At 32.9% G+C, this 15,098-nt stretch overlaps 3 protein-coding genes across 3 annotated transcripts; 2 read left to right on the forward strand and 1 right to left on the reverse strand.

The window, feature by feature from the left end:
- Window positions 1–438: 438 nt before the first annotated feature.
- TRIADDRAFT_63621 (uncharacterized protein) lies at window positions 439–7,564 on the forward strand (the record flags this gene model as incomplete). Its single annotated transcript, XM_002109214.1, has 25 exons — window positions 439–553; window positions 1,495–1,552; window positions 1,784–1,925; window positions 2,306–2,359; window positions 2,572–2,753; window positions 2,897–3,046; window positions 3,188–3,273; window positions 3,422–3,474; window positions 3,610–3,683; window positions 3,728–3,817; window positions 3,919–3,981; window positions 4,224–4,330; window positions 4,393–4,510; window positions 4,610–4,658; window positions 4,731–4,938; window positions 4,998–5,060; window positions 5,110–5,258; window positions 5,362–5,436; window positions 6,016–6,162; window positions 6,250–6,312; window positions 6,400–6,514; window positions 6,607–6,703; window positions 6,778–6,851; window positions 6,938–7,052; window positions 7,150–7,564. The coding sequence occupies 25 exons, from the start codon at window positions 439–441 to the stop codon at window positions 7,238–7,240; spliced, it is 2,538 nt and encodes an 845-aa protein (XP_002109250.1). The 3' UTR covers window positions 7,241–7,564.
- A 2,617-nt stretch (window positions 7,565–10,181) lies between these two features.
- TRIADDRAFT_20472 (uncharacterized protein) lies at window positions 10,182–11,247 on the reverse strand (the record flags this gene model as incomplete). Its single annotated transcript, XM_002109783.1, has 2 exons — window positions 10,182–10,533; window positions 10,646–11,247. Coding segments are annotated over 2 exons (954 nt in total), but the record flags the coding sequence as incomplete, so codon positions are not given.
- An 823-nt stretch (window positions 11,248–12,070) lies between these two features.
- On the forward strand, window positions 12,071–13,199 carry TRIADDRAFT_53092 (uncharacterized protein; the record flags this gene model as incomplete). The annotated part of the gene is made up of 3 exons (XM_002109215.1): window positions 12,071–12,254; window positions 12,786–12,904; window positions 13,116–13,199. 3 exons carry the CDS (start codon window positions 12,071–12,073, stop codon window positions 13,197–13,199), a joined length of 387 nt encoding a protein of 128 aa, XP_002109251.1.
- Between the last annotated feature and the right edge of the window lie 1,899 nt (window positions 13,200–15,098).

Below are 15,098 nucleotides of genomic sequence, written 5' to 3' on the forward strand. Positions count from 1 at the left end.
GGACTAGTCTATGAATTAAATTACATACACATATTCAGTATTGAAAACTTACGGTATGATACCCTAATAATTCATTTACGAGACATTATTATTGTTCGCGGGGGCCCTGCACTAGTTTAGACATTATTATAATAATAATTATGCTGCTATAATTTAAAAATGTACTATTATTAATCGTAATCGTATAATATGCCTGAAAAATTATTAAAATTTATAACTTTTATAGATTGTTTTCCTTGGTATTTGTATTTCGTGCATGGTGTATCTCTATAAATTGTAGTATATACAGTACCTGTTAAACATTTGCTGTAAAATGCAGAGCTATGACACAGCTATTCTTTAGCTATACCGTACTTTTATTCAGAGCAGAGTATTTACGGTTATTAATAGTAAACTACTGTAACCTTAAGTTGGTATTATGACAGATTGCAGCATGTCATGGCATTATTACACATCTACGGTGTTAAGCGATTAGGGAAGCGTGAAAATACACTCCTAAAAGTTATCTTCAATCGCGGATACTCTACACGCTATTTGACTTACACCGAGTACAGTAATTTTACTAATAAATCATTTCATTGATCATGACTGATAAATGTAGATTTTATGAAATACGTATTAAACCTTCGTTCATACCTGTCATTTTTAGATAAACGAGAATTCATGCAGTGTGTTGTTAGTGTGCTGCCACCAAAGCAGATGCGCTTCGACTTGTTTTGTTGTAATCGACAAATAAGTGTGCTGCATTATTGCTGATGGGCTACTTTCAGTATATAAATATATTTATTATGATCGGCCAGTTTACATAATTTCATATAGAACAATATTGCAATGTTTTTATAAGATGCCATTCCGTATAGTTTTATACAAATCTTTATAATAGAAAATACGATTTCGTTATGCCATTGCTAATGCTTAGGGTACTGCATACGCTGATATAATTTGAATATTCAAATTCTTAAATTTTGTAGAAAATTGTTTAAACTGACCGATTATATTGTTCAAACTAACTCAATTATCGCTAGACTGCCGTACTATCTCTACACATCTACATAAAATTATGGGCTACTACAGTAGATGTAATTTAGTAATCAATGATGAAAACTTCTATTACTGATCGGTATCAGTTCAATCATAAAGCGTAATTTCTTATTAACGTTACTGAGACTTTTGATAGCTTATATTCGTTCAATACTACATGTAACGTATATGTTACGGGTATATACTCAAGACATATATGTATAGATATTACTACAACAAAAATACAAACAAATGATACAGTACTAAATCACTTTTTATTTTACTTGTTACTATCAAGTGTACAGTATTACAGTACGTGTATACCATAGATTTCAAATTTAATATTACATAACTGCATTGTATACGTCGAGTAATATTTTCAATAAATAGACAGTTTGAAATTTTATTTTGTACCTGAGATGAAATAAAGTCAACATTAATTAACTATATTTATTGACCCCTTAAAATGTAAAGGCAGCCAAATAAACTGCGCATCATTTGGATCAGGAAGAAGCGCCGAATCGAAAGTAGGGTAAGAATTCCGTAAACAAAAATTCTTAATTGTAAATTGCACATACAGTATATAGTACATGGTTGATTGTTATCTTTGGCTCGTTGCGCTAACTTGTAAGTGGAAGGGCTTTTCGAAGTATATAGTTTATTAATAATGTACTGTATATATATACGCGTATATATCTTGTACAGTATGAAATACTATCGACAAAGACTGTTTCTTAATTTGCTTAAACGATTGTTAATGTAGAATTTTTCTTTCTTTCTTTCCTGATATAATGATAATGGTGTTAAAGAGTCACGCCTGGCAACCTGGTATAAAGAATCCGTATCGAGGGTCGATAGTTTGGATCCAGCCAGAAACTATACAGATACTATTAACGTTGTACAAGGTAAGGCGTTACATTGCACGATGGACGCAAGTGGTAATCTAGAAACTTTTCCTCCGAATTCCCGTTGTTTTTCATCTATGGATATCTTACAAGTCGACATCATACTACCATTGTCATGTCTTAATAATTCTAAATATAAGTAAATTGGTACTGCATCACTGTAAAGTCATAGAATTTGGATTATACTGTATAAGTTTCTCTCAGATCACATCGCGCTTATAGTATTTAACTTTAGCATTTACTGTATTTACCAATAAATCTTCAGATTTCTTGCGAAATATCGTAAGTATTACATTAATTGATATTATGATAACGTAAGTATTTCTATTATATTTATACGATCAAATTTTGTCATTTAAATAATAAATTCCGCATTCAAGTATTCTTACATGCAAGATTATGAAGACAAAGAGTGGTCTATTCTTTTAGAAGATGTAAGATTTATTGGATATTCTTGATAGAGACGAAGTTGCGAATATACGCATCGATTACGTAATCCATGACAATTCAGTTCTGCAAGCATAACAATAAAGCGAATAGTGCGACTCTTACTTTTATCACTGTATTGAAGGGATTATTAGGTGATAGTTACATTATAGATGTTTACGTCATTGTTGATGCTGCTTATGCTTAATTACTAACCTAGGAGTCAACTACCGGTAAAAGAAGGGAAGTTGCTATCATACTGTTAAATATGGCACGACATTGCAATTCCATATCGCTGACTTCCAATCTTACGCTAAATATGAGGCCCACTACTAAAAAGATTATTGCTGCTCGTTTGGAATTGACTATTACATCTGAATTAATGCGAGAGAGAACGCGCAGGTAAATATATTTATTGATTGATAGGGGTTCTGACCCGTCATGAAACTGAGCTCTAGTTATAATTTAACTAGTCAATACTGTTTCATCTGAAAATTCCAGTAATATTCTACCAGCTTAGGTATTTTTCTACATCTATATAAAAGTATATCTGATATAGGCCGTTCAAGCAGTGTTGCAAGCTTGACTGACTTACAAGCTGAAAATATGCTAGTTGATGATGAATATAGTAAATCCGTAGCTCAAGTATCCAAGCGTTCTTCAGATGAATCAAATGTTCAACGCCATGTAGAACTGTAAGTTTTAGCAATTATTTAAATGCATTATCTAGCAGTGATGCTGGTACGTTCAGTATATCTTTTAGGCCTCTATTTGTAAGCGATACGAACTTGCTCCTTCTACGCCTTTGCTCTAATTTATTTGTACTTATATTTAAGGACGGATAATTACTCACACAATGATCGTATCAAGTCTCATAGCTCTCCTACGTTAAGATATTCTATATCAGGGGGCGATATCACACGTAAGTATGGAATGCAGTATTCAACAATTTATGTAGCAGTAGCAATCATAATTTGCTGCAAGTGACATAAATTAAGCCATAAAATATCTATCTCGTACAATTAAATAATGTTACTACAGAATAATATTATTTGTATCTTCATATATAGCTATAGTAGAGGAGTCGGAAAGTAGTTCATTATCTCGTAAATCAAGCGAAATGGTAATAGCGTGGCAGCGATGAAATGCTGCATAACTCTAAGACTTACGAATAATTATTCTGCGTTCGTCAACTTTAATTTATTACAGTTATTACCAATAAAAAATTGTATAGTATGGTATGTTGTTAAAATTCCAGGTTAGTGGCTTTTGCGAAACGACTAAGAGAAATCAATCTGATATCTTGAAACAACATACTAAAATCGAAGAACTGTGAGTGGATTTTGACGTCTTCGGTATAATTGTTTGCAAATCAGATTTATAATCTGTTATAATGAATGTGTATCGGGTGGTGGAATACGCCATCGTCCATATTACAGGAATAGCAATTCCAGCAGTAATGACAGGTTACTGGCCTCTAAAGAATTAGAAAATGATGTTAAGGTTGTAATATATCGGTTAATGACTTTGACTGTTATGAAATAATTATTTGCTAACGTTAATGCAGAAAATCCCGTGTTAGTCAGTATGCCTTATCTGTCTTGATGACTATAAGGACATACATAATAAGGTAATCTGTAGAAGTGATGATAGATGACGATACATAATGACATCAGCCGCCTTTTCCTTACTTATTAAGAATTTGTAGATGTCTGTGGGTTGACCGACGAAGTTCTATATCTACAGTATATATAAGTAGAGTATTTTCTCGAGTCATCAGTTTTTTCTTCCTTTGCACTAAGACTCTCAGCGTATATTAAAATAGCCATTTCGGATTAATAAAGTCTTTAATAAAATTTTGTTATCGCAAAGGTGCTTTGAATGCTTAGTTACTCGTGTATTGTATTTTGAGGCTTTGATATTACAATCAACTAAGCTTGTTCTTCAATTGCAGCCTTCTCAGAAGCAAGACTTACTTGGTATGTAGCCAATAAAGTGAACTGATGTAACGAAAACCAACTTATTTATCCTTTTGCGCTAGATTGGTGTCAGGAATGTACTAAAGACTACGAGAACGTTGAAATAGTTAACATGTCGTCTTCTTGGAAGAATGGGCTAGCATTTTGTGCTATCATTCACTACTACTACCCAGAATTGATGTATGGTGCTAATTACTAACGATTTTAAGTTAACAATTTTATTATTATACTCGATATGAAGTTTTACCATAAGACGTTGTCTTAACTTTAATAACGTAGACCTTATGACACCTTAAGTGATGACAACTGTGAAAGGAACTGCCACATCGTAAGTATATCAACTTCGTTATCCTAAAATTTATTTTTAATTACTCAACATGCTAAAAGACTTTTTCTGTAGGCGTTCGATGCAGCCAAAACACTTGGTGTACCAAAACTATTAGACTCATCTGATGTTGCCAATGAAGACAGATTAGATAAAATCAAGCTCATGGAGTATCTTTTTCTATTAAAAAGACAATTACGATGTACCATTGAAGATGAACCGCAGTACCTAGAAACTAAACGAAGGAAATCTAAAGGAGACTGTGAAACTATTTCTTGGCACGGTGAGAGGAATACGCTATATCACTATTTCAGAAATAATATATCATATTTTCGTTTTTAGATCGCCAGAACAGTTTACCATGTTGCATTCATGAAAAAGGCTGGGCAACAGCTAATTCTATAGGTTATAACGAAGTATAAATGTGGCTTTGTTAATTATACACATTTTATAGCTAAGACGGTAACAGCTAAAATAGTCGTTAACTTTTTAGATGATCAAGACGTGAAACGATTACACTATTCTGATACTTTACATCCACTAAAAGAGGATTGTCTGGAAAATTATTCGAAGCGCCGTCATACTATGGATAGCTCCATTCAGGTCTCTTGGACGATATAAATCGCGATTTAATATATCGTATCTTGTTCTTCGGCTACAGTTTCTACATAGTATGGTAACACGTACTATATATTTGTTTCGCTAGAGAAATCGTCGGTTGCTGCCCATTCTACCTTCTCGACAGGAAACTGTGTCAAAAATCTTTACTAATCAGTTACAGGTAAAGCTACTTTTCTCATTCCTGTGTGATCAATTTTTGAAACCTATGTAAAGCTTTAACCTAAAATGGCTATAATTTTGAAAAAACTTGCTAAATAGCAGATGGGATTATTTTTGAAAACATTTTACTCACACTTTTGAGCACAGATCATAAGTACGCGTATATACGGGTACTAGATAAGACTCACATCGTAGAATAAGGTAATCTACTGGTTTTATTCTTCTTTAACTTACTCACAACCTCCACAAGTTCTGATGACAGTAGATAGTACTTGCAACGATACTAAAACAGTAGAAACCATGACGTTTACGAAAAAAGTAAACAGTACTGCAGTTACAAATCGTAGTATCAATCACCTTTCTGAGTTTGGGTTGTTACGAGTTGTAAGAAACTGTAATATTATATTTTAATAATTATTAATTGATACGGATATCGATGATTAATGTGAACTAATTTAATACATTCGCGTAATTCTATTTTAACTAAATGATGTGTTGAGGATATAATTAATGAATTATAGATCGGTTATACAGATAATTTAAATGACGGCCCAATGCATATGTCTTTAATTCTTCGCAGTCAAAATCATACGAATTGAATACATCAGGAACAGCACGTTCGATAGCCAATTATTCGCAGAGGAGGAAGCTGGTATTATTTGAAGGCAGTGCATCTATAAAGAGGCCTGAAAGTATAGAAACTAGCAGCTGGAACTTTAACAGTCAGGTTCTTAAGAAAAGCGAATAATTTATACTTTATGGTAGATGCTCTTAAATCATCATTATTAATTGTTAAGATTTAACCAAAATTTAGGCTGGCGCCAGCGCTGGTTATCAAAGTGAAATAGATTATGGTGTTAATCACCAAGACTTTATTGTACGTATTATTTTTCGATGTATCTATCGTATGATCGTTATGAGAATGAAAACGAGTAGAGATAACACTTTAGTCTTCTACAATTAGACTCGTAAGGAAGACATACAGAATAGCCTTCAATTACTCGCAGAGCGAGATGCAGTTACATTTGCAGATATAAATAAAATAGAAAAAGAACTGAGAATTGCTATTAATAGTTCACGTAAGTTCAGTCTTCTACGTTGCGAATGTATTGTAAGTATGATTAAAGTTTCAAGATTTTATCCGCTACTCTTAATTAACCATATAACGCAGATGATCCAAGCAGAAATAAGCAGTTATTAAGACAGAAAATCGCCTTATTACGGCAAAGAAACGAAATAACTAGGGAACAGAATGAACTAAGTTTGCGGTGAGTTAAGGTCCGTAGTCAGCAATCGGTCGTTACACACTCCAATAACAATGGCGTTAATATTTTCTATTCAGGTCTAAAGAAAATGATCTCGAATATGAATCGAGCCTTATAGATCGTGAGCTATACGATTTATCTTTAATTTCTGGTATGCAGCTTTCTCGGTTTTGTTTTTCAATATTACTGTGCTATACGCGCATGTCCAATGTCATTCGTGCTGCTCCTTTTGCATAGATTTTAATAAGTCTGATAAACAAACACAACGAATACAACATTTGGCTAAGGAAAAGTTTAAGCTTGTAAATGAGAGAGATAGAATTGTAACACAAATGGAGAAATATCGGCGTAGGTAAGTAATATAGCATTTCTGTTATGAGTGAGTACTAAAGAGTTATTTTAACCTATTAAACGTTAAAAATTTTACTTTTACCGACTTATTATTATAGAGCTGAAGCAGAAGACAATGAACTTGAGCAAGCAACCAAGAATTTAGAAATTTTTGATGAAGAAGACGATGACCTATGTTGTGTTCAGTGATCGACTACATAGTATTGAAATAGAAGCTGAAATTTAACCTTGCTTTGAATAAGATTATAATGCTAAGTCTTGGAGAGAATACCTCAAGAAATATATTTTCGACGGTAGTCAAAATCAATGTATATCGTTTAATCAGGTGCCGATATTCTTGTTACTGTATCGAAAGGTTGTGGCCTAATAACATTATTAGTAAATCGTATAGTAATCAAGTATGATACAACGGAAAAATATTGGATATCTGTTAATGCTTTAGCGGCGTCCTCATTGAAGCTGCTAGTTACTGTCAATTTTTAGACGCTCTTAAGCGGAAATAAAAATAGTGACGAACTGTTTTAATATATTAAATATTGAGTATACAGCAGTATTCTTACTGATTTATTTTCTCTTACTACATAATAAATCATTGTTCCGTGTACTAATTACGAATGTATTAACTTTGATCAGATATACTTATGTACAGCACTACAGCATAAAATTAATTTAATTGTTTCAAGTTCAGCATTAAGCCTACGTTGTTAGATTATAAAATGATTCCTGTATTCAAAAGCCGTTTACTTGCCCATCCGGCTTACGTTAAACCTCTGTGCTGCAGTACTATACACTGATTGAGTAACAAGATACTTACACTACTGCATGGCTACAATAAATGAGCACAGAGTGCATAAATATTACTTGCTATAATTTCGGAAGACGACACTGATGATGTTATTACTTGATAGCTACTTTATTTCGTTTGTGGTAAAAAATAATATTTAGATCGATATGATATAATTTGATATTGAAATGAGTTATCGTATACAATTACATCATAAACTTTAATATCTTCTCATACTGTACATTGACACGAAACTAATCACAAATATTAAAGGAGTTCATGTACTTATCGTATCACATTATTATCCATTGTATGTTAGTAAATTTTAGAACAGAAATGTCGTAGATCCTTAAATACATATTCAGTTTTATTAAATAAAAGCACTTAGCTTTATCTCAAGAGTAAATCATATCGTGCCAAGTTGTCTTATTAATTTACTAATTAGTACCATTAATCAATTCTTAGGAATCCACTGCTTTACGCCACTTCAGAAGTTCCAACAGTACAAGCCACAGAATGTATCGTACGAAAATACTCATTGCGCAAGTGTTTGGCATACTATGTAGAGCCAGCAATAGACTGCTGATTCTAGCCAAATTTCTTAGAAAATACACAAGATATTTTGCCGCGAATAACTTTCATACCACTCTGTAGTAATTTTACTGTGCGATTATCTCTTCGAGATTATTTCATACGTACACTCATGATAAAGTACTAAAATATTTTCACTATATAACTAACATGGACTATGTTCTCGAATAGTTTATTTGAAGAGCGGTCTTCGGAGATTTATTAATTTTCGGTAGTTTACTGTCATGTGCCACCTGAAAATGTTTAAATTAGAATTACAGCAATACTCTTAAAATTCTTCAAATACTCTACAACGAAATATCACATCTACCATTATCACGTAGCATCCACTCATTAACATACAATATTTACTACACGCTACCACTCAAGGATGTTTAATTTTATACGGTATAATACTGAGTATCACATCATATCAATATTAGATGCTGTAATTAAATGTATCAGTGAAAGTTCATCTTAGTTATAGCATATCCTACAGAAATATTATAAAATACGTTTAAATATGGCATGTAAAAGACTTATTTCAAATTTTTCCCTAATGAAATATCACTGAATATAGCCTCCGTACGTTCCTCAATACCAATTTAGAACTTACATTTTCCAGTGCATGTGAGTACTTTTCGCGATTAAAAATTATCTTAGCGACCTCGGCATTAATGTTTGCCTTGTATTTGGGGCGCGGCACGATTCCCAAGTCCCCAGTTCGATAATGGTTAGTACTTTTAATTTTCTTTTCCGGCGAGGGTAGGGCAAATATATTTCTAAAATATCAATTGTTAATAATAACACAAGATAAAATTAGAAAGTAGGTGTGAATAGGATACCAGCACAAGCTCTGTATCTTTAATCTTGTAAATATGGTAAGTCATATGCAGTCGCAAATATTTAAATTCCCTTAAGTTACCTGTCCTCGCTTGAAGGAATATTGGCATATTGATTGCTAATATTAAAATCAGTCGTAGAACCTAATTCTATCGGATGTAAACCAACCCCTTCTTCAGCAGCGTGATTTAATAATCTCAGTAAAATCCCTACAAGACTATTATCGTTTATCCATGGATGAGAAGAAGTCTGCTTCTCCGTCTTCATATCTACACTGTTTAGTAGGCTTCCCTATCGCATGCAACAATTAAAGGTTTTAATAATAGTATCATATACTTTTTGAATAAGCTAGATACAACAATAAAGCTAATTATTAGCTGTCGTACAGATAATGATGACTTAAGGGATTTTGTAGCTTCATTGATTATGTTGATTAGTCTTTGTTTATCTCTTTTGAGATCCTCAATAGTTTTTCGCATTTGGCTACTATTTCTTTCAGCTTCTACAGCTTCATGATGATTCTCCTAGAAGCAATAATAAGATAGATTTTCTAGTAAAAATTCTCCATTGTTAATATTTGTCTTAGAATATACGAAAATGCTGGCGCTGCAAACGCTGATCTTTTACTACGCCCTTTTAATCATAAATTAATCCTTATAAGGTATGCGATATTCACAATTTACAATCAAATCCCTTACATCGAATTTTGCCTGGTACTCCTGTAAGGCTTTCTGTAAGTCATTAATTTTTTTTCCTTGCTCTTCAAATGTTTGTTCTCTCGCTTCATATTCTGCTATAAGTACATCTTGACTTTTTGCTTTCTCAGCCAACATGCGAATGACCTAGATCGGTAATTGAGTTGATAGCTATCAATGACTAGAATTATACTGATGGATAGGCGAGTTAAAATCTTAATTTCTAAGTGTGAATTAGTCAAAATTTTTGGATCCTCCTATCCATAGCGATATTAGCTCTCGAAAACATAGAAATACCTAATAAGGTAACTATATAAATAACCTTTTGATTACTAATATTCTTTCTCGCTAATTCCTTTTCGTTTCCTTCCAAGAGCTCAATTTGTTGATGATGCTTTTTCTCTTTAATTCGCAACATATCATTTTCCTGGATTAATTCCATAGTTTTATCAGACATTTTTCCAAGCTGAGCATTAATAGATACATTTTCTCGAATAGTCCTCTTAGTAGTATCCGCCATCTGTTTGTTGGAGACTTTGCGAAATTCGGCTGCAACAGTATTTACTCGTTGAACCATTTCTCTCTTGAGTCTAATTTCGTATGATAGAAATTTAAATATCAAACTCAGTAATTGTCTAACAAGGTTATTCAGTTTATCAAATATTATATCACTAGTATCATATTGGGTAATATATCTTTTACCTGTCTTTATCCACAACTGCTTTTTTTTCTAAGTTATATATTGCATCCTTGTGCTCAACTTGTTGTTGTTGTAGCTTAATCTCCATTTCTGCAAACTTCTCTAATAGTTCTTCTTTTTGCTGCTTAAATTCCTCTAGCGAAGCCAACTTTCCGCTCAAAATCATATTTTCTGAAGTTAGTTGTTCCTTTGTTTCGACAATTTCTTGTCTGAGAGCTGTAATCTGAGTTTCGTATGTCTCTTTCTCTGCTTCTCTTGTTTGCTGTAAACCTAAAAGTCTATCCTGAAGGTCTGCGATTTCTTCTACCTTGTGATCGAGTTGTCGGCGTAAAAACGCCGTTATCTCTGAATTTTCATGGTGTAACTGCTCTCTTTCACTTTCGTACTTCTTGTTAGAAATTTCAAGCTCATCGCACTTATTTTGATATCGCATTAAGCGTGCTTCAAGATCCCGTACTTGAATTAGGAAGTACTCTTTTGATAGTTCCGTGAACGTTTCATTGTCGATTCCTATCAACTTTTTAAGTGTCTTCTTAGCATGCCCTTTTTTGACATCCTTCTTTTTCGTTCTTCTTTTCTTAGGAGGCATATCTTGAATGTGAATATATTTAATTTTCAGATCTAAATTGATTAATTTGTTTCATTATCGCATATGCAATCGTTCCTGGTACAAATTTTATAAGTTCGATAAATAAATATAAAACTTTATCATGCAATTTATCATTTACGTGTACTAATGAGTGAGAATAACAACATAAAAGTGTTTAGCTTGAAGCTGTACAGTAGCCGGACCAGATTTATAGCAAAAACACTGCTGTACTGTATTGTACATTAGTGATTGGCGTCATATTATAATACATTGTATATTTTCCGTTGTCATGGCAATGCTATATCTTACGACAAAATGAAATAAAAAAGTGCAGTACTGTACAGTATATAGTTGTACAGTAGGGCGTACAGTATACAATTACTGAATTACAGCCCTTGATGTACAGTACAGTAATAGGGACGGGCCTAATGCACAGGCTTCTACAGTACAATTAGTAGTACAAACGGAAACCGTCGTCGCAAATTATCGATTTCATTGTCTAGTACTATGTTCAAACAGGAGGAAGAAACCTATGGTTTACCTACAGTGCAAGAATCTTCGAAATAACTATGAATTCTTGCGGTTGGTTTCCACACCTGCACCGCATGCATGTCTTTCGATAATGCGGTACTGTATAGTGTGGAGTACTGCGCAGCTTACGTTATCGTACAGTATTGCATTTAGTTTTACGGTGTACTGTACTGTACTGTACTGTACTGTACAGTACAATAAAGTACAAAGTGTATAATTATAAATATTATAATATTATAATACTGTACAGTACAGTATATGATTCATAAGTAATTTTGAGTTTATCTGAGGAGATTCCTTTCGCGATATGCCCCTGTTCAGCAGGAATGGACTTGGTGGCTTAATATCTCAAAAAAAGCCTCGACAAGGACAACAGAACGTAGCCACTCCCCAGCCTAATAACTTAGACCCTGTTAGCTTAGAAAATGGCGCAATAAAAGTGAAATTAGGCCACAACGTCTTGTGTTATGAGGACGGTTTGTGGACATCAGGTTTGTGCAAGATTGCAAAGAAGTAATTGCAGTAGGTTGAAATCTTAAAAGTAATTATTCAGCATATTAGCTTTTAGTATTTAGAATAGGGTTATTATTAGTGTAATGATAGTTATTTTAAACGCGGTACTACTAATGCGTTAGAAAGACGTCGTATTAAATTTGATATCTTATGCGCTTCACTAGAAATCTCCCGCATCAGTTTCTCATAAATTACTTAAAGAGAAATTATTGTTTGATTTCCTACTGTTAGTAAATTACCTAGCAGATATTAAGATCATGATATTATCATAAAAGTAAATAGAATCATTCTTACAGTAGTTCTGTATCCACTAGTACACTTCGTACATGACTTGTAGGAAAGACTTGAAGACTCTTACCAAAGTAATTTTATACATTAGAAAACTGTTAAGTTGTTTTATTAAAGATGTTTTAACTGTATCAATTTTAAAAAAGTGAAACGATTAAGTGCATGACTAATATACGGGTATATATATATGCGTATATACACGTATATTATTATTTTTGTAGAGGTAGGGGGAAGTTCCGGAAATACATTGAAAGAAATTACGAGAATAAAAAAGCATAACATTCAGCTAGCCGAAGAAAACAATTTACTGAAATACAAAATTAACGTTTTATTAGATATGGTAAGATTTTGCCTTCACCCGCACATGATACTACAAATGTGCATTCTCCTATCGTATCCTTCGTAGCTGATAATTGCAGTAGTATCATGTATCAGTACTGTAATGATATCTAATTACTCAACCTGTTACAAGAAGTCCTTTAAAATGCTATTAATTCTCGCTAGTTTACCTACTAAAAAATGTAATATTTTACATCTGGATCTACTTTTAGCTTGCTGTCAGTAATGCGGACTACGTACTGAAGGATAACGAACTCGAATATCAGAGAAAACACAAACAATCATGCGATAAATAATCAAAGTATCGATATTATGATGCTAATAATATTATAACTAAATTCACTATTAGCAACTTAAGATGTTTATTTATACTGCATCTGATCATTTTATCACATATAAAGTATGTTACCAAAGTATTACTTACTGATTGAAGCTCTGGGTAGTGAGCCACCTATTATAGCATATAGACTTAACACTAAACTTTTGCAAACCGGAGAAAACTAAGGGCATGATTATGATTTGTAGATTATTTTTCCAATATTCATTTTCCTCAGTATCTGTCTTACACTATTGCTGTAACGCTTTCCAGAAGAATCGATTTAACGATAAATTTTAATCAAGTGTTACACCAAGGATTGCAACATGCGTGTTAAAAAGTCATGACAATTTATTTTATTGCAAATTATTAATTAAAATTACGTAAATCCGTCAGGACGTACCAGCGGTCTCCTTTCTTCAACTTATCTGCTTCTGTGATAAAGTGATCTTCAAGCAATAAATCAAGAACCACAGTTTCTTGTAAACTTCACTTTATTACATAAGTTAGGTTCGTCTAACTTCTATGCAGCTTCATATATTGTACCGTACGTACGCGTATATACAGTATATTGGAGTAGTAAGTTCAGGATTTCACGATCAATAGCAATAAAACCCTAAGAGTTACCCAACAGATCTAACAAACGACATAATTAAGGTAATATATAGTACAGTATTGCTCATCATCGAATGAAATAGATTTCTTAAAATGTATGACTTATGAATGCTATGTGAGTTCACCTGGTTGTTACTTTATGCACGCAGTATTATTAACGACATTTATATGAAGTCATGCTAATCTTAAATCATAACAGTACTTAATAAGAAGGTAATCGACCGAAGATCGATTAAAATATCGCGTACTGTAATCACAAATTTGATCGAATAAAGTATAGCGTGTAAAGATCGTTTAATTCTCATGTACGCGTTCGTACAAAGCGAGCCCATTCTTTAGAACGATTCGGCTACGATGACACTAATAAAGTACTTCATCTGCTTTGCACTTAGAACTACTATGGCATTCGCGGTAGCTAATATCGGTGAGTAACCTTCAGTAGTTTAAAATAATAACGTAAGCTTATATATCAAAGTAAATTCATTAATTTTTATTTGCATAGAATACAGGATACCTTACAAATATCGTATAGTAGTGATATTGCTTCGTAGTATGCTAATTTACTTACTATCGATATTTTGGACACTTTCAGCATAATATGCTAAAATTTGTTACAAATAAATTAGTATATAAAAGTAAAAATGCATAGTTGCCTGTGTTGTACCAGTAAATTTTACAAATAAAATGGTAGAAAGTTTCAATAAACTGAAGCTAAGGTACGCCATCGGGTATTTTAAATATGCTATTCTGAAAAAGGGTATGAAGGTATTATAAACATAGTAGCTCTACAGATCGACAACAACAACAAATCATTCCGTAGATAACTTACGATTTTCGTATCTCAAGTGATCTTAATAATGTCTATGTCTGTCATAGCTTCTAGATCTGGATCTAGTTCTTTTACGAGATCGTTGTTTGTCCTTATTATGAGAAGAGTGTTTTTTATCCCTGGAACTGTGATAAGTACGGAATTCACCGGAACTTCTGGATCTCGATCGGCGTCTAACGGACGTAAATTATAATTAGATCATGCTACAGTATATTAACTAACGGTATTAAAACTTTTAACAATGTCTTTATAAAGTTACCTTCTACTGTCTCGGTCGAGCGCATCGTCGCGATTTTGGTAGCGGCTACAAGGATGAGATACAGTAATAATTAATCAAAATGTTACTGCTATCTCANATTTAATCGCTCATTATACATTTACTTCTAAAATATATCTACTGAGACTAATAAATAAGCTATTCCTAGTGCTACCGAT

Source organism: Trichoplax adhaerens, genomic scaffold (genome assembly GCF_000150275.1).
Source record: "Trichoplax adhaerens TRIADscaffold_2 genomic scaffold, whole genome shotgun sequence".
Lineage (NCBI taxonomy): Eukaryota > Metazoa > Placozoa > Uniplacotomia > Trichoplacea > Trichoplacidae > Trichoplax > Trichoplax adhaerens.